Source organism: Amphibalanus amphitrite, unplaced genomic scaffold, assembly GCF_019059575.1.
Source record: "Amphibalanus amphitrite isolate SeventyFive unplaced genomic scaffold, NRLGWU_Aamphi_draft 000471F_arrow, whole genome shotgun sequence".
NCBI classification, from domain to species: Eukaryota; Metazoa; Arthropoda; class Thecostraca; order Balanomorpha; family Balanidae; genus Amphibalanus; species Amphibalanus amphitrite.
In genome coordinates this window covers 62,696-86,506 of record NW_024881965.1, presented here as the reverse complement: position 1 = coordinate 86,506, position 23,811 = coordinate 62,696, and the positions used below count along the sequence as shown (strand labels likewise).

The window sequence follows — 23,811 nt, the reverse complement described above, 5'->3', positions numbered from 1 at the left end:
ACAGGAACCACGAGCGCAGCGCCTTTTCAGTCGGACGGTCACATGTGTCCACATTACTGTAGTGAATGACTATCGATCCTGAAGAGACCGCGCTGGCTGGTCAAATGAACACAGTGGGCGGGTACCAGCTGTAAGCCGCTAGCGGGCCTGCAAAGTTCGTCCAAGTTCCTCACAATGATGATGTACATTGTGCATAGACTGGCTATTGCTGTGGAGGAACATGCGACACGAGTTCGTCCCAGTCTGGACAGGTAGTATAATTTACCGCCATACACAAACAAAACAGGTTTATGAAGCTTTAGGTGCCTTCACTGCGTTCTCTGTGACACATGTATGTTGAATTATACACCTGGCCTAAGCAATTACGGCAGCAAATGCTTACTGTGCTCTTATTATGTAATCAGCAGCGCCTTGGTAACAGCCACCCTTTCCGTCATTTGTAACGCGAGTCCAGCCTCTCAGCCCGTGTTTCTGTGCCCGGACGGCCAGGTAACAAGATCCATTGACCCCGAGAGAGGTGTCACCGCGTCCCCGGACCCTCGAGATCCACCCACACACTGCCCACGGTACGGCGCTAATTGGCTCTGTTCCCTAGCGGCCTGAGCTGCCGACTCTGGAGTGTAGTGCAGGTGGAAGGGAAGAAGGGGGAGGGGGGAGTCAGTCCAGACGGCAGCGATCGACAAAACAGACCAGCCGACATCTGTTACTCCGCCGAAATAACCATTCACAAAGTTAACCTTTTCGCCTGACATGGAAACATGACAGGAGCTGTACTACCATCACTAGCCCTCGCCCGCACATGGGGGGGGGGGGGGGTTGCCACCCCCAGGTAGTCTTTCTGCTCTGCACTCGACATTTTTAGAGCTAGATAGCTGATTTTTCGTATAGCTGCTCCTCTATCCTTTCTTGATGTCCACTGAAAATTTCAAGTTTCTGTGATTTTTGGTTTTGGAGATATGACCTTGTTTTTCAGGTCATGTCATGACCCAAATGGCCAAATCTCAGCATCTTGCGTTTGCCATGGGCCTTGTGAGCTTTTGACACCTTGATTTCGGTCTTTTTTGCCAGTCTTACCTCCCACCTATCGCGGAACATGTTGTTCGACGATGTACAGGTGTCAAGGTCAGGGTCAAGGTCAACCTAGGTCATCTAAGATAATTGCGTTTTAGGCAAGCTGAATTTACTTTTTGTGAAGTTTTTTACTGCATTTTTGGTAAAAGCTTCTCAGGTCATGATTTCATGTAATATGGACACAAAAACAATCGGTGCACACATCAGTATACACACAGACACACACAGACATACAAACACATATAATTGACCTTGACCTAACTTGACCTGAAATGACCTCAGCAGCAAAAATCTGGTCGGGTAGTGTGACAAAGAGGTTCTAGCTGGCTTGGCACCAGAAAACAGCATCGTCATCGGTATATGATAAGCAGCGCACTTGATATCCAACGGTGACCCAAAACAGCAACATTTTTTAGTTTGACCTGACCTGGAAGATCAATGACTGGCCTAGGAGAAGGTAAAACTGGGTATCATTGGATTCGTCTCTTCCCAAAGAATCTTTTTGGTCCTTACCGCTAAGCTCTATCTCCAACAGGAACGAAATGGCGCGGGGGGGTGGCAACCACCCCCCTCCCCATGTGCGTTCTAGGATGGGAAAATGGCATGTGCGGGCGAGGGCTAGAAGGCCTATGTGTGTAATGTGACATGTAAATAGATAGGTAGGTACTCTAGTTTGATTCTGAGCTAATAAAAACTCAATCTCACCATAGCACAACCGCAATTATGATTCAACAAACACTGGATTTGTCCGATATTCGTTTGAGATGATACCAAGAGACAACTAGACAGAATGAAATCTAGCTAAACACCGCCACTTCCGACAGCCTGTTTGACGTCCCCTGCTGTCACCGCCAGATCCTGCCCGGCAACACGAACGTGGTGGACGTCAAGGAGAATGCGCTGGTGCCGCCGATGGTGTCCTCCCGGGTGCGGTTCCTGCCCTACAGCGAGTACTCGCGCACCGTCTGCCTGCGCGTCGAGCTGCTCGGCTGCCGCAGAAAAGGTGAGAGATACTGGAGAAATGGTAAGGGCTGCTCAGCTGCCGCAGAAAAGGTGAGAGCTGCTGGAGAAATGGTGGGGGCTGCTCGGCTGCCGCAGAAAAGGTGAGAGATACTGGAGAAATGGTGAGGGCTGCTCGGCTGCCGCAGAAAAGGTGAGAGCTGCCGGTCTTTTGTTGTCTCTCCATTTCTCTACTCTCTCTCTCTCTTTCTCTTTCTCTCTCTCTCTCTCTCTCTCTCTCTCTCTCTCTCTCTCTCTCTCTCTCTCTCTCTCTCTCTCTCTCTCTCTCTCTCTCTCTCCCTCTCCCTCTTTCTCTCCCTCCCTCTTTCTCTCTCTTTCTCTCTCCTCTCTCTCTCTCTCTCTCTCTCTCTCTCTCTCTCTCTCTCTCTCTCCCACATAATCATCAAACTTACGCCACATTGCGTCGCTGTTTTGCTTGCAAAATGCCCATATGATAAGCAAACACGGAAAAAACGCGTGCGTTCCCAATGTCAAGATATGCTTTCCTGTCCGACGGTACTCCCATTGAGTGTTTATGGCATTGTCCACCTTTCACGACCGGGTCACGATAGAGGTGGAGCGTTCCATGGCAAAATGATGATGAATGGGACGTGCATGATCCATGGCGCAGGTAAATGGCCTAGGCTCGTCGCACTTTTCCCACGTTTGTCTGGGTCCGATGGGCAGGAGCAGGCGATGAAGGTGCAACAAATGGTGCCATTATCTTCTTTACTGGTTCAGACATCTGTACAACCTGATTACCTGAACCATATCAGGCATCAATTTGCATTGGTATGTTGGTTTTTCATATTGATTGGCGTCTGATTTGAACACACGTTCCCACAAACATATTATAGTAGGTAGTTGCTTATCATCGTCTTGAACGCATACCCATTTCTTAAAGCTATCCGTAGACTTGTGTAAGAAAGAATACAATAGTTACCGCCGAGTAGAAACACATTTGAATCACCAGTAATGGAACGTTTACAACATTATCATTTTGCAGTTAGAAAATATAGAAATATTAGCCGTTTCCACGACGGCACATTTGGTCACATTTGAGGAGATTTGGTTAAATTAAGTTCGTAGTTGATACTCGATTCTTAGCCCGCGCGGGGCTGGGGTCTCCAGCCGAACGCGCGGGGCTGGGGGGGGGGTAAATTTTACCCCCCCTGTTATCTCCCGAACTAATGGTCCGATTTGGAAAATTCAAACGCCAATCGAAAGCTCTCATCAAGAACTACTAAAAACATGTACTTAATTTAAAGTTTGAGGTCAAGGTCAAGGTCAGGTCAAGGGTACAAATTGCAAGTTTCTACAGTATCGGCCTTGCACCGTAGTTGCCGAAGAATGGAGTCATGGACTGAGACTGATCGCCCAAAACGTGTTCTTAGGCTACCAAGACAATATTCGTTGCATACAATATCATTCAGAGGTCAAGGTCAAGGTCAGGTCAGGTCAGGTCAGGTCACCAAAAAACAAAATATAGAAAAGGGCATGTGCGACACATGTTTTATGGGTCATTTTACTCATAGAATTCAATAGGCACACTCAATAAGTGATATAGACCACCTCTGGATGAATTTCAGGTCGAGGTCAGGTCAAGGTCAGGTCAAGTGAGGTCAAATTTTGAAGTTGGTTGTTAAGGCCTAAAAAGGTGTCTATCTGATGCAGTTTTTCACGGCGAATCGAATGGTGCTATTTTTGTTTCCGTACGAGGTCTAGAACTTCCAAAAAAGTCATTTTTCAAAAAATTTGTGTGTCGTGACGTCATAAAATTTTGAATAACTCCCACATTTTTGAACCGATTCTTCTAAAATTTGGTATGTAGGTGCACATAGACCACTTCTCTGACATATATTCCGGTTTTTTCGATAGACTCAAAATTTTGGATTTTATAATGATTTTCCCAAAAAAGTCAGTTTTTTGAAAAAAATTAGGCCAAAATCCAAAAGTTTCAAAAAACCGAGATAGCCATTTGATAGACAAAGTAAAATTACGTATAACCTTTTTTGTTACGTCTTGATTCCTTTAAAAATGAAGATGTTAGCGGCGTTTGAACTTTTGCCGTTTTTGAGGCGAAAATGGCGAACATGACGTCACTAAAACGTCAATTTCTCAAAAATTTTCCGACGGATTTCGCTCAAATTTTCAGGGAACGTGTCAAATTGATGTAAGAAAAGGTACTGAAAGTTTGGCGGCGCTGCGCGCCGCCGTTTTTGAGATATCGCAAAAATTCTTGAGGGGGGGTAAAATTTACCCCCCCAGCCCCGCGCGGGCTAGTAGTTTTCAGCTTAGGTTGTTATTAGTTGATTTTATTGGTACCTTATTTATGAAATTATCAGACATTTTACTCGATGAAGGGATTGACATGAATTTACATGAAGATACTTGCTGTAAAACAGAGTTTGCTAGCTTTGGTCAAGTTTGGTACATTTTGTCTGATAATAATCCGTCGTGAAAACGGCAATAATCATCTGTGAACTCGTTGTAAGATCTACAAATACCACAATGCACAATAAGGCATAAGTGGTTTCTTAAATGAGAATTGTTTATCTGTTATTTTTTACCCTTTCATGCACTCACATTACGCACGTCAATACAGACGATGTAATGTTTGGCATACGTGGAGACACTGGAGCGCGGTTTGACGCCCTCCCCCGGGATTTAGCTGCGAATTTCGGCGGTCGTCGCTGGCCGGCCGCGGCGCCATTAGAGCCGCGGAGCATGGCCGCCATCAGGTAATTGGTATCCGCCGTCTGCGACTGTGAATTTCATTTCCTTCGGCCGTTCCCGGTAATTATTAGGGCGCCAAGTCAGTGACCTGCGCCGTTCTCCGGCTGATGGCACCTGGCCGGTGGCCTGTGAAATCTGACGGGGATGGGCGGGGCGCGGCGCTCCTCTCATGGTGCGGCGGGCGCCGGCGAACGATCGGCGGCCGCCGCCCGGATGGGTCGTACCGGTAACGAGGCTGCCGAGCCTCAGAGGGCCATCGACCACCAGACACAGAGAGAGACGGTGGGTGCAGCAGTGGAGCAGTGGTGGAGCACAGATACAGGGAGACAGGGAGACTTGGAACTGTGCAGTGGAACGGAACCGCTGAGGGACAGCGGTGGAGCACAGCTACATACAGGGAGAGACAGGGGCCGCAGCGGAACGGTAGTGGAACACAGAAGTACAGAGACAGAGAACGACACAGGGGCAGAGACCGATACGGAAGGGACAGTTTGTGGTGGCTACGTGGCCGTCTGGGACTCATTACGTGTACTTACTTTAAACATGTTTCATCCAATACATTGTATAAACGCAATCGTATGCTAGAATTTGGATGCATGCTGCGCGCCAAAGTATAACTATGTACGAGCTGTGTCCCTCTCAAGTTCGTGCATCTAGAGATTGCACTGTTTACGCATTCCTAGCATCTTCAAAACATCAGGCTCCTGACACTGCTCCCCTGCCGCCTGCCGCAGACGGCCCCCTGACACTGACCCCCTGTCGTCCGCTGTACACGGCCCCCTGACACTGCTCCCCTGCTGTTCCACCGCAGACGGCCCCCTGACACTGCCCCTGCCGCCTGCCACAGACGGCCCCCTGACACTGACCCCCTGTCGTCCGCTGTACACGGCCCCCTGACACTGCCCCTTCTGTCGCTCGCCGCAGACGGTCCCCTGACACTGTCCCTGCCGTTCCACCGCAGACGGTCCCCTGACACTGCTCCCCTGCTGTTCCACCGCAGACGGTCCCCTGACACTGCCCCTTCTGTCGTCCGCCGCAGACGGCCCCCTGACACCGCCTTCTCTACCGTCTGCCGCAGACGGCCCCCTGGCCTACTCGGTACGCCAGGGGGACGCCTACTCTCCGGAGATCAGCCTCGGTGACCTGTCGTTCGACGGAGAGGTGCGCCGCGGCTTCCTGTCGCGGGGGCTCGGCCAGCTCAGCGATGGCATGGTCGGCGGTGACAGCTTCCTCGACGACCGGGGGTACGGAAAAGGTGAGTCCAAAAACCTGCATGTGCAGTGCAATACAAAAAAAAAACACCACTTAGCTGTATGTATGTCATGCTTAGAACCGCGGAATATGCGATGCGATTAGAAGAAAAAAAAAATGTGCTAGCTGTTGAGCGAGCTGGCAGATGCGTTTGTTTGTTTGAAAGCCTTACGAAAGACGAGATTTAAATCAGATGATGTCGACTCCCAGACATGCAATCTGTCTTATATAAAACTGCGATTGAGGGATCGCACAGTCATTTGTTGGAGAACAGTTTAAAAAAAAAATATGTAGATCAATATTCCACCCGCTTTTTGACGTCACAGAATCTGTCAGTGTAAATTTCCTGTCATAACACTGCCATTGCAAGACTAAATGCTTTCTTTCTTCTTTCAATTTTTTTTTTCTGGAACTTAAATTGCGCGAAGTAAAGGCATAATTGAATGGTATCCAACTGAATTGAAAGACAAAGGGCCTCCTTTCCGAGCAATGAACTCTTAATTTGTGACAATGCGTGACTTGCTTATAGAACCGCGACAGTGTAAAGGAAATCTTTCTTTTGGGAAGTTGCCCACTCTGGGACTTGTAATCAAGTTAAGCTTTCAAAGTGTTACACCTTTGTCAATGTGTTAGCGATGTGTCCAACTGTGTTTCAGGATACGAATGGGTAGGATGGGCGAACAACGCATCTCAACAGTATCCAATTGAGATTACGTTCGAATTCGATGCCGTACGAAATTTCTCGCAAGTATCACTCTTCACCAACGTGCACTACAGTCGAGGAATTCAGGTGAGACAACCAGCGTCAATGGTCGTAGCGTTGGGCTCCTCGGAAAGTTGCTAAGACCAAGTCGTTATACACTATGCTGGTAAGTCACCTGCCCCCTTGGGCTAGGGGGAAATTATTTACTATTTATTTGATGGCGTGACTTTCAATTACAGGTATAAAAAGTTGACGTAAAATTAAACAGTTTCTATCGTGGATCTAGTCATAAATCATTGCTCTTTTATCAAAGTTATTTTGATAATGCATATGACAAGTGAAACTTCCACGACTTGCCAACCATGACGTTAGCGAATGACTGCTTGCAATAATCAATGTCGTACTTTTGACGGTGTTTTACGTCTATTATATTTGATCAATTACACCAATTACTGAGTAATGTGAACTGTGGCGCTTAACCTGCCTGTATTGCCACACCACTCATACCCTGACATACGTGGATAGCGTCTGTCGACATACATCAAACCCCCGTCAGCACTGCCATCGACAATGGCCATCGGGAGAATTGACAGCGCCCAAAGCCATGTGTCAAAGCGATGGCAGCGCGATGGTTTTGTGTCGGTAGCCGGTCGCCCCTTAGGACCTATCATCGCTGCCGTGGAGCCAGGGGAGCGCTTCCCCGTCCAGCTACTAGCACATAGCTGACGTTCCACTGAAATTAACGAGTGCTGCTTTATTGCCGATGGATGACGCTAAGCCTCACGTTTCGTGCAAAGCCTACGCAAACGACTGACAATCCATTGAAAGGTCAAACAGGTTACAGATCGTTCCTTGGTGCAGAACAAACACATTTGGTGCAGTGAGCGACGACAGGACGATGTTCACTCGAACCGTCTGTCAGCAGCTAACCACAGTAAATGAACCAGCTGGGCCCACGGAAGTCTGACAAGCGTCTATTGCTTGCAACCATTGCTATAACGTAATGCGCTGCTGGTGGATTCCACAGTTGAATGCCCATTCTTTTGCTAAGTTTATAACATAATTGATGAACTTAGCTGCACGGAATTTCGTGGAATGCAAATTTCAATTCGGTTTCATAATAATGAACTAATGTTTCATCTATGTTGGGCGCTAACTTTAGCCACCTGACGTATCGAGCGTCTGATGAAATAGGATCAGTAGGATCATTGAATGCATTGACTCTGCGTGAGGTATTTTATTGCAATATCTTATATTTCATATTCAATGAATTTTAGTCCGGCACATGCTTAGGATCATTACGTCCTTATATTCGCATAAATATTCTCCAAGCTTTACATGGCGGTGTTTTCATCACAGACAGTTGTTTAACACAAAACACTGGTACTAAATTAAATGATTAAGAATATAGAAGCCAAAAGCATATAAACTTTATATAGCGTTGCTGGAATACTATAAGGACACGGGCATTGTATCGTATCGTCCTGTTCTGCGCAGATTTTCTCGCTGGTCCGAGTGTTTTTCTCGGACGGCGGTAAGCTGTACCAGTGGTCTCCGGTGGTGTTCTATCCGAGGGCCGTCCGAGCCAACGGGGAGACGAGGAACATCTCCATCAGCCTGGGTGGCCGGGCGGCCCGCTTCGTCAAGATCCAGCTGTTCTTCAGCGCTCGCTGGATCCTTATCAGCGAGATACGCTTCACTTCAGGTTAGTCCGAGTCTGAGTCTCAGTCGATCTCAGGTCAGTCGGGTCAGTCAGGTCGCTCAGGTCAGCGAGGTCAGTGAGGTCAGTGAGGTCAGTGAGGTCAGTGAGGCCAGTCAGGTCGGTCAGGTCAGTCAGGTCAATCAGGTCAGTCAGGTCAGTTAGGCCAGGCTGATTCGGTGTCAGCTCAGTTAGTTCAGGTCAGTCAGTGTCGGATGAGCACTGCTCACCGCTCGGCCAGGTGTGGTCGGGCCGGCACCCGGCCCCCGCTCTGTCCATCCACGCTGTTGAGTGCCGGTCAGTCTCCGCGGAATGCGTGGGTCGGAGGTGAAGAGGGCTTCCCGTGTTGAGTCAGAGTTCAAGGAGCAGTGGTTGATACTGAGCTCAGTGACGTCTGAGGGTATAGGGTGGCAGGTGACCTCCGAGTACCCAATCAATAGCCACCGCGGCTGTCGCCAGCAGAGGAGCAAAGCTGGCCACCAGTTATCCGGCCTTTGTTCTTCGGGCGCTGGCTAGGACTCTGAGGAAGTGTTTGAAGCTGGGAAATTTAGGATGACAGCGTGATATCTTAATTCAAACCGTGAGAGCAGACGACTGTCGGCGATAAATCGCAGTGCCCCTTGTTCGACTGCGCTCCCAGTCCAAGACAGTGCATGGGTGCGACGGTCTCTGTGCTTTTATTTTGTAATAGTACTTTATGTTTCTCGGTGGTTTTTAGGGTAGTTACAGTTTCAGGTGACAAGAGCATATCGATTAGTTTTTTTTTTTACAGTAGGTATGTAGAGAAGTTAAGTCATTTAATGATTTCATTATAATTCCCATTTCAATGTAGACACACTGGAAATTTTAACCAACCGCATGGCTATTTTTCATCCGGTTGTCGAACTACCAATACGGGGCTTATTGGATTGACGTTCGGCCTTTCCAAACACCTGGTGCGGTGGCAAAACCGACTGGCCGAGCCGCGGCTTCGAGGTGATTTCACGCTAATTCCTCAATAACATAATAGTCGGAGCACCCCAGCGGAACAGTCTCAAATTACGGACCGCTCCGGTGCCAGTCACAAATTACGGCCGGTCGGTCGGCGAGGCTGAATGTAACATTCGTAGTCGAGTGCCGACCGCGGAATGCCCCATGACACGAACTAGAGGAATTATCAACTTTGGATGATTTGTCTGGATCCGACTAGCTGGAGCTTTGAGAAACCCTGAGGGAGGGTTTCGGTGATGCGATCAAACAAAAATAACTGATACACATACTTCATTATTAGTATTTTCATAGGTAATGTTTGGATCTACGTAGCGTAGTTCACATTTCATGTTCCTAATCCTGGTATTCGGTTCGCCAACTTTTCAGGTCTGTTCGGTTTTGCCGCTTTTAAAGGGACTATCCCACCTTTAACATGGGGTTTGAGTTGAGATAGCCAACTTTGCGGCGAGGTTCAGAAACCACTATCTATCTAGGTTGCAACCCCCGCGGCCTCTTGGTGTTGAAGAAATTCGTTCCCTTCATTTGAAAATGGGCCTTGTACAAGGCCCTATCTTCAACATGGAGCGACCGTTAGTGTGACGTCACCTCGTTTAGTCATTCTGATTTCAATGGGTTTGTTCGTTGAAAAATCGCTTAAAACTTGGTCTAAACTTTGTTGTGGTGCCTACAGAGTAAAAAGAATCAGCTTTATGACAGTAATGTGGCCCGGGGAAGGAGGTAATTTTGGGCTGTGACGTCACATATTTGAAAGTTTGTGTTTGGAATATGGAAGCCTAAGATGTTTAACCCTATTAGTGGCAGGGGGGGTTGTTTTTATCCACCCCAGGTTTTTCGGGAATATCTCCGAAACCGCTGGAGCTACGATGCTGAAATTTGCTGACTTTTCCTAAAACTAAATTGGGCACATTCCCTGAAAATTTCAAGTTCATAACTTTACCAGGGGCGGCTCCAGAGCACTGGGAATTGGGGGGTCCTATTCGTGAAGCGAGTCATTTGGGCGAAGATCACGATGCTGCACCAGTTTTACGAACAGTGAATGAAAGGTATCATGTGATAACATATACAAAGTTATTGTGCATCCTCTTTTGACACGTTTTTGCTATAATAGGCGGATCCAGGCGTCCAAAAAGGGGGGTTATTTTTTACCTCCCAACATAGGTGCCCTGACACCGCCTATGCATGACCAATACAATTTTAGTCGTTCTCTCATAAGAAAATTGTAACATAACAAGACCATTGCCACCCTTTTTAGAAACAGTACCAACAAAAACCCTATTTACTATACTTTTTGTGTACCCCCAATCTCAATGATCTGTATCCGCCTATGATTTTTGAAAATGCATATTTTTAGGATCCATGTGAATTCCTGGTTCATTCTCTATCGATCGGCAAAAGTTGCGTTAAGATTGGTTCAGAAACCTGGCCGTGATAAACAGTCTAAAATGTATCTGCAATGTGCCCGTTTTTACCCCCCTCCACCCCCCCCTATTGACATTTTTTTTTTTTTTTTTTTTTAGAAATGTAGATCTCGTTGAGCCAAATCGAATGCCGTTTGAATTTTGAAAATCGGCAGGTTAGATCTCGAGATATCAAGGGGGGGTCGTAAACAGCCCCCCCCCTGCCACTAATATGGGGTAGCCAGGAGCCTGCCACTAATAGGGTTAATGAAAAATAAATGCCAGAACCGTGTTCCTGGTCATCCAATCTACATTTAAAGTCGGGCACAATTTAACTGGTTTTAACAACATTTTAGAAGGTGGGATAGTCCCTTTAATTCAATGATCATTGCTTCAGTTCATAAGCAAAGTTTTTCCTCCTTCCCTGGTTAGTCTTCACAACAGCCAAATTTCCATTTCCTCACTCTTTTGCATTTATATCCTTTCCCTTTCTACCTATTCCCTCCATCCTTCCTTTCCTCTCTCTCTCCCTCTCCCTCTTTCCACTCCGTCTCTCGATCCGTTTACATTCTGGCGGACCATTTCACACGGATCACAGAGCGAATACGGATAGCCCCCGCGGATTTTACCATTTAAATTCTGCCGGGGCTGCCCAGATAACCCGCCTGCCAGCCGCCCGCAATAAGCTCCATTGAATCCACCGGTTGAATCCTCCGAACACCTCCGCTGGATTTAGTTCAGTCCGCTATGGAGACCCATAAGAATCCGCCCCTGGAAACTCACAACTTCGTTAACTCCACTTCGTCCGCTCCGCATGGCAATTCCGCCCAGGCAAGGTAACTTGTCAATCTCGCTCACCTATGACGTCGGCAGCTGGCATGAATTCGGTCAAGTTGTGCCCTTGAGTAGTCAATTTGTGTCCGTGCCTGACACATGCCATTTTGCATCTGCTTCACAATGATGAATGTTCGCGGGGCGGGTCCACTGCGCTGTGCAATCAATGACGGGCCCGGCGTCCGAGCGCGCGCGGCCGCCGGCCCGGTACGTGCAGGCGCTGATGGATGACCGGGCGGCGCGGTCGTTCGGCTGCCGGCCGCTGGCACCGTTGATTACAAATGCGCTGATGGAGCGTGCGGCCGCGCCGGCCCGACAGAGAGGTGCAGTGCTGCGGTCACGGTATCGGCCGAACGCGTCGCTCACCGGTCTTTGCAGCCGTGTAATGCGGACAGCCATCCGTCATGGCGGCGCCGAGTGGTCAGCGAGCCGGGTTCGGAGCCATGGGGCGCCCTCAGGGGGGTTCGGAGCCATGGGGCGCCCTCAGGGGGGGGGGGTTTGGAGCCGTGGGGCGCCCTCAGGGGAGGCCCCCGAGCCTTGGGGCGCCCTCAGGGGAGCGCGGAGTACAGCGGAACCTTTGTCGCAGTTTGCATGGAAGCTGAGGAAACGGAGAGCGGAGTTCGAAGCCATGGGACGCTTTGGGAGCTCAAAGTTCTTAGGCGGGAAAGTCCGGACCAGGACATTTGTTGTTCAGAGGCTAAGCAAACGTCTAGCTAAGCGCGGAGCTGCAGGGCGCCTTCGTGTTAGCCTGGAACAATGGGGCGCCGTTATGGTAGCCATATAGCCGTAGAGCTCTATCAGGGACGCCCAGGGCCTATAGGGCATCCTTAGGGAAGGGGAGGGGCGTTGAACTATCGCGGGCCTTGAGGGATTATAATACTGTACCTGCTAAGAGGGTAATTGTAGATACTTACTTGCCAAGCCTCTCCCCTGACAATGCATTGCTGTCTAGTGTCCAGTGCTCACACCTGTGTATAACAATGACTCATTTCGAGTCGTCTGCCTTGATGTGTAATATGGCTACTGCGTTATTAACGACCCTTTAAGTGGGTGAAATTAATTGGACACATCCACCTGTGCGCTCTATTGTTTCACTTACCACAATTATTTCTGTAGCTCGCTTTTAACGTTCAACCGGGACATCTGTTTGACAAATTTATTCGTGGCAATGAAGGACATTTGTGGCCGTTGAGAGGTAGGTTGGTATGTACATTTGTATAATTTATTTATTTTTATTTTTTGTTTACTGATCTGCGTCTTTTTCAGAAATATGCGCCCAGCCGTGCACTGGCAGTCTAGGCGATGGAATGACGATACCACACACCGAAGTATGGCGAGCTCGACCACAGGATATCAGCAAAATCAGTAAGACATTGAACTATCCAGCTACCTCGCTTCTTTTGTACCCGATGCACTTTTTGAATGGGTCATCCATTGTTTACTGGACGGAGCATTAGAAAATGAACGTTAAATGCATTGGCACATTACCATAAACATCGAATATACAGCGGCATATTTTCAATTTAGTGTCCTTGCGTCCTTAGATTCCCTTTATTTTTATGTAGTCTGCATTCCAGGACACGGGTCATCCACAATAACTGGATGGTGATTGGTATTGATTGCCTCCGGGCGCCAGTCGGTCAGCAAGGACGCGCGTGCACACGTGCAGCACAGTGGCTAATGATATGACTACTTGTCTGTATAAACATCGGACCGACTGACGATGGCGACTGCCGTTTATTCATGGTGGGCAGTGCCGCAGCGGTACATGTAGAGCCTTGGCAGTGGCATGGATCCACATAATATGGGCAGCTAAGCTTCATATAGCGTCATATTTACGAGGCTATTTGGGGATGTCGTGGTCAAATATCCTTTTGAGTTTTTTGCTCGTTATCTGCGTTATCTGTTGCCATATGGGTATCTGGATAGTTGTATATGAAACGAACAAAAGCATGCTAAATATGCAAATTCATATCTGTCAAGGGTCACGTTTTGTGATAACCATTATATTCAAGATGCAGAGGCCAGTTTAACCAACAGAAAAATAGCCGCCTTGCGGAATGTTTGCCTGAAGTTGTCCCCAAATTGGGCCATCCAAGCGGGAAAAAAATTGTCCCTATGTGACTTATTATATCAGCCAGCCTAGCTGATGTAATCAGTCTCATCGGTATATATTTTTTTTCCGCCTGGACATGGCCAAAGTCGGGGACGACTTTTAGGCAAAAAATTCCGCCAGGCGGCTATTTTTCTGTTGGCAAAACTGGCCTCATCACAAGCAATGTCGATCACACTTTAGGGCCTAACGCATAACAACAACGCTTCACAGACTCCCTCTACCAACACCCGCAATGTCGCTGCGCTGGGCCGTGGCGACGCGGCGCCTCACACCGTTTGAGTGGTGTGCCGCCCAAAGTATAACAGAGCGGCGCCTCACGCCGTTTGAGCTGTGTCGTGCCGCGACCACAAGTATAACAGAGCGGCGCCTCACGCCGTTTGAGCTGTGTTGTGCCGCGACCACAAACAGCACCTGATCTAAGACGGGGCGGCGCCGCCTCATCAACGAGCGCGGCGGCTTTGATCACGGCCACACAGCGCTGCTCCTAATCAGACCACGGCGCAGGAACGGCTGCAGCTCTCCCCTCCCCTCCCCCGCCCGGTCCCCCGCGCCGTCCCCGATCCTCCAGCCGGGACAGACGGTGGATAACCTAGCTCGGGCGGTGTCGAACGTCGCTGATCAGACTGCGGACTGGTCCTATTGGAGCTGTCGTATGCAGGGTCACGGACCGAATCCGTGTAGCGGAATTCATACCGTTCCCAATCCGACCACTCTCCAATGCGAGCGGCCGCCGCTGCTGGTGCCAGGATAGATCAAAGGCTGATCGCTTTCGACAGCATGCCGCGGCACCCAACGGCGTATCGGGGCTGTTGGCAGTGTCTATGCATGTCGACCTCTGACGGTGTGTTGACCTGTCGACAGTGTCTATATGTCGGCCCGCTGACAGTATGTCGGTCTGTATACAGTATCTATGTCGGCCCCTGACGGTGTATCACGCCTGTCGACAGTGTCTATGTCGGCGCCTGAAGCTCAGTCGGGTCTGTCGGGCGGTCAGCTGGGTCTGCTGGTCAGCCTCCTCTCGTTCCTGGCCGTGGCCGTGCTGCTGGCGGCTGGCCTGCTCTACTGGCGAGGCCGGCGACTCAAATCAGACAGCCTGACCTACACCACCTTCACGGGGCCGTTCGGCGACAGAAAGGTCACCATCAGCACAAAGGTCAGTTAGAGGTCACTGCCAGGATCAAGGTCAGTCAGAGGTCACCGTCAGCACCAAGGTCAATTACAGGTCACCACTGGTGCCAAGGTCAGTCAGAGATGTCTCCGTCAGCACCCAGGTCATTCAGAGATCACTAATGGCACGAGGGTCAGTCAGAGGTTACCATCAACACCCAGGTCAGTTAGAGGTCACTGTCAGCACAAAGGTCAGTTAGAGGCCACCAGCAGCTCAAAGTTCAGTCAGAGGTCACACTACCAAGGCTAGCCAGAGGTAACCAGCAGCTCTCAGGCTAGTTCGAGGTCACTGATATACTTACGTACGAGGTTTAGTCGGAGGTCGCCTATGGCATCGAGCTATATAGACGCGTTGCCACCGGCATCAGCCTCAACTACTATGCATTTCAGACCCCATGAGACCCTGTTTTTCGGCGATAATTTCTTCAATTTTTGTCCAATTAGCTTGAAATTTTGGCAGACCATATTTCAGCTCAAGCGCCAATTTTTGTCAATATGGTCTCTTAACAAAATATCAAAATTTAGAGCACTTGTCGTTGGCTCGTAATGTTAATCAGTTTTTGCACCCGGATAGAGGCTCGCTCGTTGCCGCACCGGATTGGATAGGAGCGCTGGCCAATCACGTTACGCCGTGCTCAACTTGACTCCGCCCACCGGCCGTGACCGCGATGGGTCTATGCCGCTTCAGTCGGTGTCAGCACCGCGGAGAGGTCGCAGCGGGACCTCATAATGGAGACAAGTTAACCCTCGCATGTGTAGGGGGGGTCGGATGGACCCCCCCCCCCCATGGTTTTTCGCGAATAACTCGCGTAAAAAGCGGCCGATCGCGACGAAACTTTCAGTACCCTCGCATTGATCAATTTTACACCTACCCTGAAAATTTCATGACCCTGACCCAAATGACCTTTGACCTGTGACCTCTTTTCCGAGACCATGTTTGGCCGGAATCGCGATTTCGCGTATGTCGGCTCGCACTAGCCGCGTGTTTGCAAGCTTTTCGTGGTTTCAAACGTTCAAACATGTGATTTGATGTTACTCCCGTGTGTGTCAAGGTCACCTGAAGGTCAGGTCAGGTCATTGACCTTTGGTGACCTCGGGTGACCTCGGGTCACTTTTTCGAGTTTTACATGTTTCTAGGCTAGTTTTTGGAGCTGAATTCGAATTTAGCAACCATTTGAACATTTACGAAGTAGTTTTGGTGACTTCGTAACATGTTACGAAGCTGTCAGAGGCGGTTGACACGTACTACGAATACCCGTCACGACGCGTACTGGTTGACCTGACCTGACCTGACCCGACCTGGTCTAAATGCTTCAAGACATCATCTGTGATCAAAACTAACACGATATTCGTGATCAGCACCCCGAAAAACCCCTTAGCAGCCACACTTTACGACTTTCTAACAGGTCCCGATTTTCCCGACTTTGGGTCATTGACCTGACCTGGAAGGTCAACCAATGACCTAGGACCTTAAAATTGGGTATCATCGGCTTCCTCTCGTCACGGGCAACACGCTCGTTTTTTCCGCGAAGCTCTAGCTCGATCAGGGGCCAAACGGCAAGGGGGGGTCCAACCGACCCCCCCCCCCTACACATTAGAAGCTGGCAAACGCCGCACACATGCGAGGGTTAAGCTGGCAACGTTGTCGGGACGAAAGCCAAAAAATTATCCGTTCGAGGGCATTTGGTGTCCTCTTCTCCTTATTTTGGTATTTAAACGTCGAACCAGCTCAGAATATTCAGAATGATCAGAATCAAAGCTAGGATCCATTGGAACGGAACCGGCCGTAGAAGGAAAGATAGATGGACTCTTGGACTCTGAACATTTATTTAAGCCGGAGTTGCACCTATCTCATCGTCAGGTTGGGTCAGGTCACTACCCGATTACCTATAAGATCATGTGTAAGCCTCTGCTTGACCCAAAAATATTGATATATTTGGCAGCGTCAATAGATGTTTCTGAGGAAGGCGCAGAAAGCAACAGGGTAGGATGAAGAGTCTCGGGCACGGCCGATTGCCTGGGGCATCGCTCCAGCGAGACGACCGTATTCGTGATTCGTGAAGCGGTGCGGGGCGCCGGGTGGGGCAGAAGCGTAATGTGTCGTATGGTAGAATGTCATGTGTGTAAGTTATATTGTTAAGGCGTGCACAGAAAGAAATAGGAATGTGGCAGGCGGACGTTGGGCACTACACGAGAACGATCATCAAGAAACACAAAACTTTTTTTTTTTTTGCAAAACTTATGTAGCAATAGGTATGTCCTCAATGGTGAGGTAACTATCTCTATTCTCTAGGCTTTTACTTTTCATGTTTGCATTTCAACACATAAGATCTGGGGGTAAAGTTAGTCCGGCGACCTCCTCAACCGAAGTCGATGACAAAATGGATTACTCCTGAAGGTGTTCAATGCTTATGTCGCACCGGGATGATATGAATCGATCACACCGGCATACATTCCTAATCAAATTTCATATATCAAACACATAAATTGCATCCTATTAATGGTGATTCTATTTTGCAACTTGAACGTAGTCTGACACGATACATAATTTTACGCAATCATTTGAAATCAACAGCGTTTTTTATGTGCGCTTTTTTCACAAGCCCCGAATCTTGTGTGGAAATAGATATTTGTTGTGACTGAACAAGGTGTACGTATACATTTGTCATAAATGGAAAGTCAAGGGCTTCAGCTAGTGCGTTACTTATGCGCGCTATTTAGCTCATTCGATGAAGTTACGGCTGCAACGACAACTGCACGGCAGCTTCGCTCCATGCGAGCCGCCCCGGTGCGACAGCTACTGCCCCGCTCGCTCCACGCAGCCGACTGACCGGCCAAGGTCACCGCCCCGTCCGCCGGGAGGGCGGAGCTTAATGGTCACGTGTTTGTGACGTCACACCTACGCACGGATAGCCTCTACTCCACTGACGGATTTACGGGGCCGATTTTAACATTACGAGGCAACTACAAGTACCCTAAAATTTGATATTTTGTTAAGAGACCATATTGACAAAACTTGGCGCTTGAGCTGAAATGTGCATTGTGAAAATTTGAAGCAAATTGGACAAATATTTAATAAATTATCGCCGAAAAACAGGGTCTCATGGGGTCTGAAATGCATAGTAGAGGCCATGCCATTGCTTTAATTAAATATTGGAAACTTCACAGCAGTTTGAAGATGTTCTTTCCTTTCATCTAGCAAATTTGACATTCTGAGCTGGACATTTCCGTGTGGTCTGTGAACCATAAGTCACTCAAGGCGCTGACTCGGATACAGTTCCGTGACGGCCAGCGTCTGACGGTAGTTTTGTCCGTCTCTCGGTCGCGTCTGACCGATGTCTGTCCGACGGCAGGGTGTCACCGGTAAGATGGGTCTGACGCCGCTCACCAGCGGGCTCAGTGACGCCAAGGGAAGTCTGTTCGGGCGGCTGGACGTGGCCTCAGGGACTACCGCGGCGCACACCCTGCCCGCCCGGCCCGCCGCCGGCGGGGGCGGGGGCGGCGGCGGCGGTCCCCGAGACGTCATCAACGGCAACGGCCTGGTGGTCAACCAGCTGGACGTCAGCACGTTCCCCGCCATGAAACTCAAGGCCTCCAAGTCGAGGGACGACAAAAATGTCTACCAGTCGGGTGAGTGCCACCTAACTGCTCGGATCGAATTACTGCCGCAGGAAAAGTTGCCCAACGATGGATAATAAAAAGCGGATTCATGGAACTTTTAAATGATACTGTATGCTTCCCATTTGGTCCCTTAACTCGATTATCCGGAGATCCTAAAATACATTCAGCGAGTTGTAACCGGGCCCGCGAATTCGTTTCGGTCGTGATTACGATGACCTTCGATTGACGCCCCAGACTCTGGCAGCTTCTAAAGGTCACGAGCTCTCTTGGAAGTCGGACCTTCAGCGGAGGGCGAATACTGTAGGTCAGGCCAAAATAACGGCCTCAGACGGAGTTGGCCAGCACTGCTGCTTGTTGAAATCTTTACTAAGCCTCTCATAATCAGCTTACTTTTGTTTAACATGCACTTTTCCTTGGTAATATCAATGCAAACGTGACCCGATTTTCCGTCATGTCTGGGAGTGTAAACGCCGTAAATCCTGGCTGGCGGTTGTCACTCCTGCTCCGCTGAGCTCACGTGTGGCCCGCTCCGGTCGCAGAGAGCACCTCTGAGCTGAGTGACTCCACCACGGCCGACCTGCGGCCGAGCCTGAGCCACAGTCCGGCCGGCTGGGGCGCACCCTCGGCACCCGGCGTCGGCTCCGGGGGTCGGGCCGGCGCCGCACCCGGCCGAGACACGGACAGCCTCCGCGCGGGACGGGGGTCCGGACACGACACGGACAGTGTCCGCGCGGGTCGCGGCTCCGGACACGATTCGGACACGCTGCGGCAGAGCGGCGGCTCGGGCGGCCGTGACCCGGCCCGCTCCAGCCCGCTGTCGTCCCTCAGGAGACTGCGGAGACAGGAGCACGCCGAGCCGGAGAGAGGCAAGGTGAGCCGTGGGGTCGGTTCTGTGGGGTCTTCGGGGTAGCTGGAGGGTCACCGTTCGCCGAACGGTTACACCCTCCAGCTACTCCGAACGGCGTTCGGCTGTATAGAAATATGTGTTTGGGGGTGCACATTTATTTGGCGAATTTGCAGCTAGCGACTCGCAAAACGTGGCGATTTTTTATAACTTTCTCGCTGCCATTTCATCTTTTGTTTTCTTTTTTGTTCTTCAAAAACTACTCATCAGCGAGAAGGTTGTGCCAAGATGGCTATTGAGATTGAACTTTTGATTATTTTGAGAATGCTGTCCGTGCACTTTTTTCATAAAAGTGTTTCCTTTCTCGTGCGATGCATCTATGGCTATTTTGCAGTTGTTCCTCGCATTTAATTGCGTTTTGTTGATGCAATCCATTATCACAGCTGAAAGATGATTAAAATATCCACTTCATTTGTGTTATTGCATTTACATGCCCGTAAGCGTATGATATGATTACATTGCCTTATCAAGGCCTTAATATTGGATTACGGTGAGCGGTCGGCGGTGGTCGGCGGCGGATTTCGGCCGTCACTATCGACCAGCCGTCGGGCCCGTGTAAGGCAATCAGTTGTACGCGACGGATGGTCTTTCACCTGAGCGCCGCAGAAGGAAACAGGCGGCGCCAAAACACGTCTAATTAGATCGGCCGCCCGGGCCGCTCCGCTCACTCTGCCCCCTCCCCCTCTGTCCGCGGAGCAGGGCCCGGCGCCGCCGCTGGCCGGTCCGATAAGGGCGCAGGTGGAGCGGTTCGCGGCCTCCTCTCTGCGCCTGCAGGAGCGGCTCGGAGACGGAAAGTACGGAGAGGTGAGTGGCCAGCGCTGCGGCTCGCGGCGCCCGTCCGCCGGTGATGACGTATGGTGTCCGCCCGACACCCCGCGGCTCGGACGCTCCGCTCTCTCCGCTCACACCCCTCCCATCACCATCGCCGACCGGGCGGCCCGAGACGGTCGGCAGATTGCAGCCGCCGGTAACAAACGTCGCCCTCACCCAGCGGCGCACCGAATCTCTCTGAAATGCAAAGTGATGGCCGGCCCGGTAGCGAGCGGGCCGCGCGGAGAGGCGGGGAGCTGCGGTAACACTCATCCGACAACCACTAGGCGTGTGTAACCAACGGCGGGGTGTGGGAGTAGTCATGTATGCAGCCACCCGCAACCTGCAGGCTGTGGGACAACCGTGGACAATGAGACTTGTTTCCTCATCCTGTTTCTGGGTGTTAGATACTGAACTGAAATGGGAAAGATGCACATCCAGACGTGTTACAGGGAATGAAATATTTTGGGACTGTCATTTGTCGGGAAGAACACAAGATGGCATGTGATTTAACCCGCGCCCGGCTGGGGGTCCTGGATTTCCACGCCCTGCTGGGGGGGTTGAACACCCCCTTCTAACTCGGCTCCTGGGCCACGTAGCGATACGCGGAAGGCGACGTTCGAAAGAGCGTCAAAAATAATGACGAAATCACTTCGGTCAATTTTTTGGTCAGGTCAAAGGTCAGGTCACTAGAGGTCATTGAAGGCAAAATTTCGCCGATTTCCAGGTCGAATGTCGACAATTTCCAAGAAGCCAACGCATAACTCGGGAACCAATAGAGCTACAGCGCCGCGGAAAAGCACATTCGATAGCCCTATTAACGCCCTTTCTTACGGAGCGAGCGAAGCGAGCGTAGTCTTTTCTTAGATTAACGGAAATTTCTGAGTATGAGCGGCCGGCCGGCCGTGGTCACGCTTTTGCGAGGCTTATATCTCAGCAACCACTTGACCGATTTACATGCGGTAAATTTTGTAGGGTAGCCTCATTCCTTCTACCAAGTATTGCACTATTCCCGATGCATGTGGGTGACCCCTTATGCACGTGCCACGTGCAAAACGAAGAGGTGTCACTTTTGTAATTGTTGCAATATCTCGGTAACTACTGGGCCGATTGCGCTGAGAGTTGGCATGTAGGTAGGCACCCACTAGGCAATGCATATCCATGTGCCAGAGTTGGGGTGCTGCTGCACGTGCGCACGTGCAGGGGTCGATTCCAGATCTCGAGAACGGCTGGACCGATTGCGCTCAAATTTGGTACACGGCTACGGAGCAGTTAGTAGGGTGCCGTGCACAAGTCAGTTGGGACCCATTTTGCACGTGCGCACGTGAAGGGTGCCGCTTCCAGATCTCGAGAACGGCTGGGCCGATTGTGCTCAAATTTGGCACATCGCTAGAGACCGGTTAGTAGGGTGCCGTGCACAACTCAGTTGGAGGTACCCCCTCGCAATTTCGCACGTGCAAGGCTCACCCTCTCGCTCGCTCCGTTAGTCGCCCCAAAAGGCGTTATACTGGTGAGTAATTCTCTCAAAATTGACCTGTCTTCAACGGTTTTGCCTGCAGGGGGCAAAAACTGCTAAAATAGCCGATTTTTCCGAAAACAGTTTTCTGCGATAACTTTGACCCAAGCCTTGTACGAGCTTACTTTTACCGGCACCGTATTCCTCTCGTCAAGACGCATCGAATGAACTATAACTTGACCTTGAAAGGTCAACTTGAAAATTTGACCTCAGGTCAAAGTCATGACCTGACCGGAAAGGGTCATGTTGCATATCAGTCGATCCTATCGTCGAGCTGAACACATCTAAGGCGTATTCATCGCTCTAGCATGCCTCTATCAAAAGTTATTTGAGAAAAAACTGTTAGATACCATTCGTGACCCAAGATGACCTCAGGGCATAAACAGGGGTCACGGACACCATTTTCATGTTCAGTGTGTCTAAACCACTTGTAATTCAGGGTTTGGAAGTGTTTATAATGTCTTTCGTCCAAAAGAGGCGCATTTCAATTTTCTCCCATTGACTTATAATGGGGAGGTCGCAAAATTGACCTGACCTTAGGTCATCGATATCAAAATTCTGAGATATACATTTTGTACATGCTATTGCTCTTAGCAATCGCTGAAAGTTTCAAAGCGATCGGTCACTCGGTGTAGCTATGACAGACATTGAAACTTGTTATGAGGTGAGATCACTTCAAGTGACCTGGTGACCTGACCTTGAATGACCTTGGTCTGAAATTTTCACAACATGTGTAGAATTGATGTATGATAAGATGTACCAAAAACGGCGGCGCTCCGCGCCGCCGTTTAGAATAACAGAATACAGAATGTAATAATACATAAAAGAATACAGAATGTTTAGAATACAGAATGTAGAATAAACAGGGCAATAAAACTGCTTTATAAATTTTTTTTTGAAATTTTTGGATTTTGACCCTCAAAAATAAAAAAGTGATGGTTTAGATATAGGAGCCAAAAATCTCCAAAAAAATTTCGAATTTTAAAAAACGGAATATGTATAATAGTACCTACCGTTTTCTATCCACATACCAAATTTCAGATTGATACCTCTTTTTCGCCACGTTATAGCGAAACAAAAACTTCAAAAATGATGAAGTCAAATTTAAAAACTCAATTGTTGGCAATGCTAGATCACGTAGCTCAAAACAAAGACGACCATTACACTTCCCGTGACGAGTTGCATCGAATGTTCATGCAAAAATATCAACCTTGAACTTTGACCTAATTTGACCTGACCTTGACCTGACCTTCACCAGAACATAACCTAAACTGGCCCAAAGGTTGCCTGACCCACATAATCGCATTTGTCATGTAAAATGGACCATAAAACAACATCACACGACACTTGTGTGCCCTCTGTGACCTGACCTCTGTGACCTAACCCTCGCCCCGTTGGGGGGACCATTTTGGCCCCCCTGTGGTTTTTCCTGAATAGCAAGAAAACGGCGGCGCGCAGCGCCGCCAAATTTTCAGTACCTTTCCGGGCATCAATTTGACACCTTCACACCAAATTTCAAGTCTTAGGTCACCTTAGGTCAGGAGTTATTGAGGTCAAACTGAGGTCATGTTCGAGCAAAAATGAGCAAAAACATGCAATCTTGAAATGCTCACCAAATCTACAGTTATCAAGCAATTTCAAAGTTCTTTATATGGTCTAATAGACAAAAAGCGGCGCTACAAAACTGCTATCTCGGATTTTCAAAATTTTGGGTTTGGGACCCAAAAAAATTCCAAAAATTGATTTTTTTAGAAAAACTAAAAAAAAAATCCAAAATTTTTCCGAATTTCGAAAAAAACCGGAATATATGTGATAGTCCCTGCGCTCTTCTATATACATACCAAATTTCAGATCGATATCTCGTTTTTTGGCCAAGTTATAGCGAAAAAACTGTTCAAAAATGATGACGTCAAATTTTTGAACTCAATTTTTAGCGATTCTAGACCTCGTACGGCAAAACAAAGACCACCATTGAACTCCCCGTGACGAGCTGCATC

At 49.2% G+C, this 23,811-nt stretch overlaps 1 protein-coding gene across 1 annotated transcript in view; it reads left to right on the top strand.

Moving 5' to 3' along the window:
- Positions 1-23,811, top strand: part of LOC122392157 (discoidin domain-containing receptor 2-like) — a 69,838-nt gene that overhangs the window by 23,066 nt on the left and 22,961 nt on the right. The window contains exons 5-13 of the mRNA XM_043386735.1: positions 1,927-2,074; positions 5,885-6,061; positions 6,714-6,847; positions 8,258-8,465; positions 12,947-13,045; positions 14,744-14,949; positions 18,317-18,593; positions 19,124-19,455; positions 20,188-20,292. Coding sequence (XP_043242670.1) covers positions 1,927-2,074; positions 5,885-6,061; positions 6,714-6,847; positions 8,258-8,465; positions 12,947-13,045; positions 14,744-14,949; positions 18,317-18,593; positions 19,124-19,455; positions 20,188-20,292 — 1,686 coding nt within the window. The remainder of the gene's footprint in view (positions 1-1,926; positions 2,075-5,884; positions 6,062-6,713; positions 6,848-8,257; positions 8,466-12,946; positions 13,046-14,743; positions 14,950-18,316; positions 18,594-19,123; positions 19,456-20,187; positions 20,293-23,811) is intronic.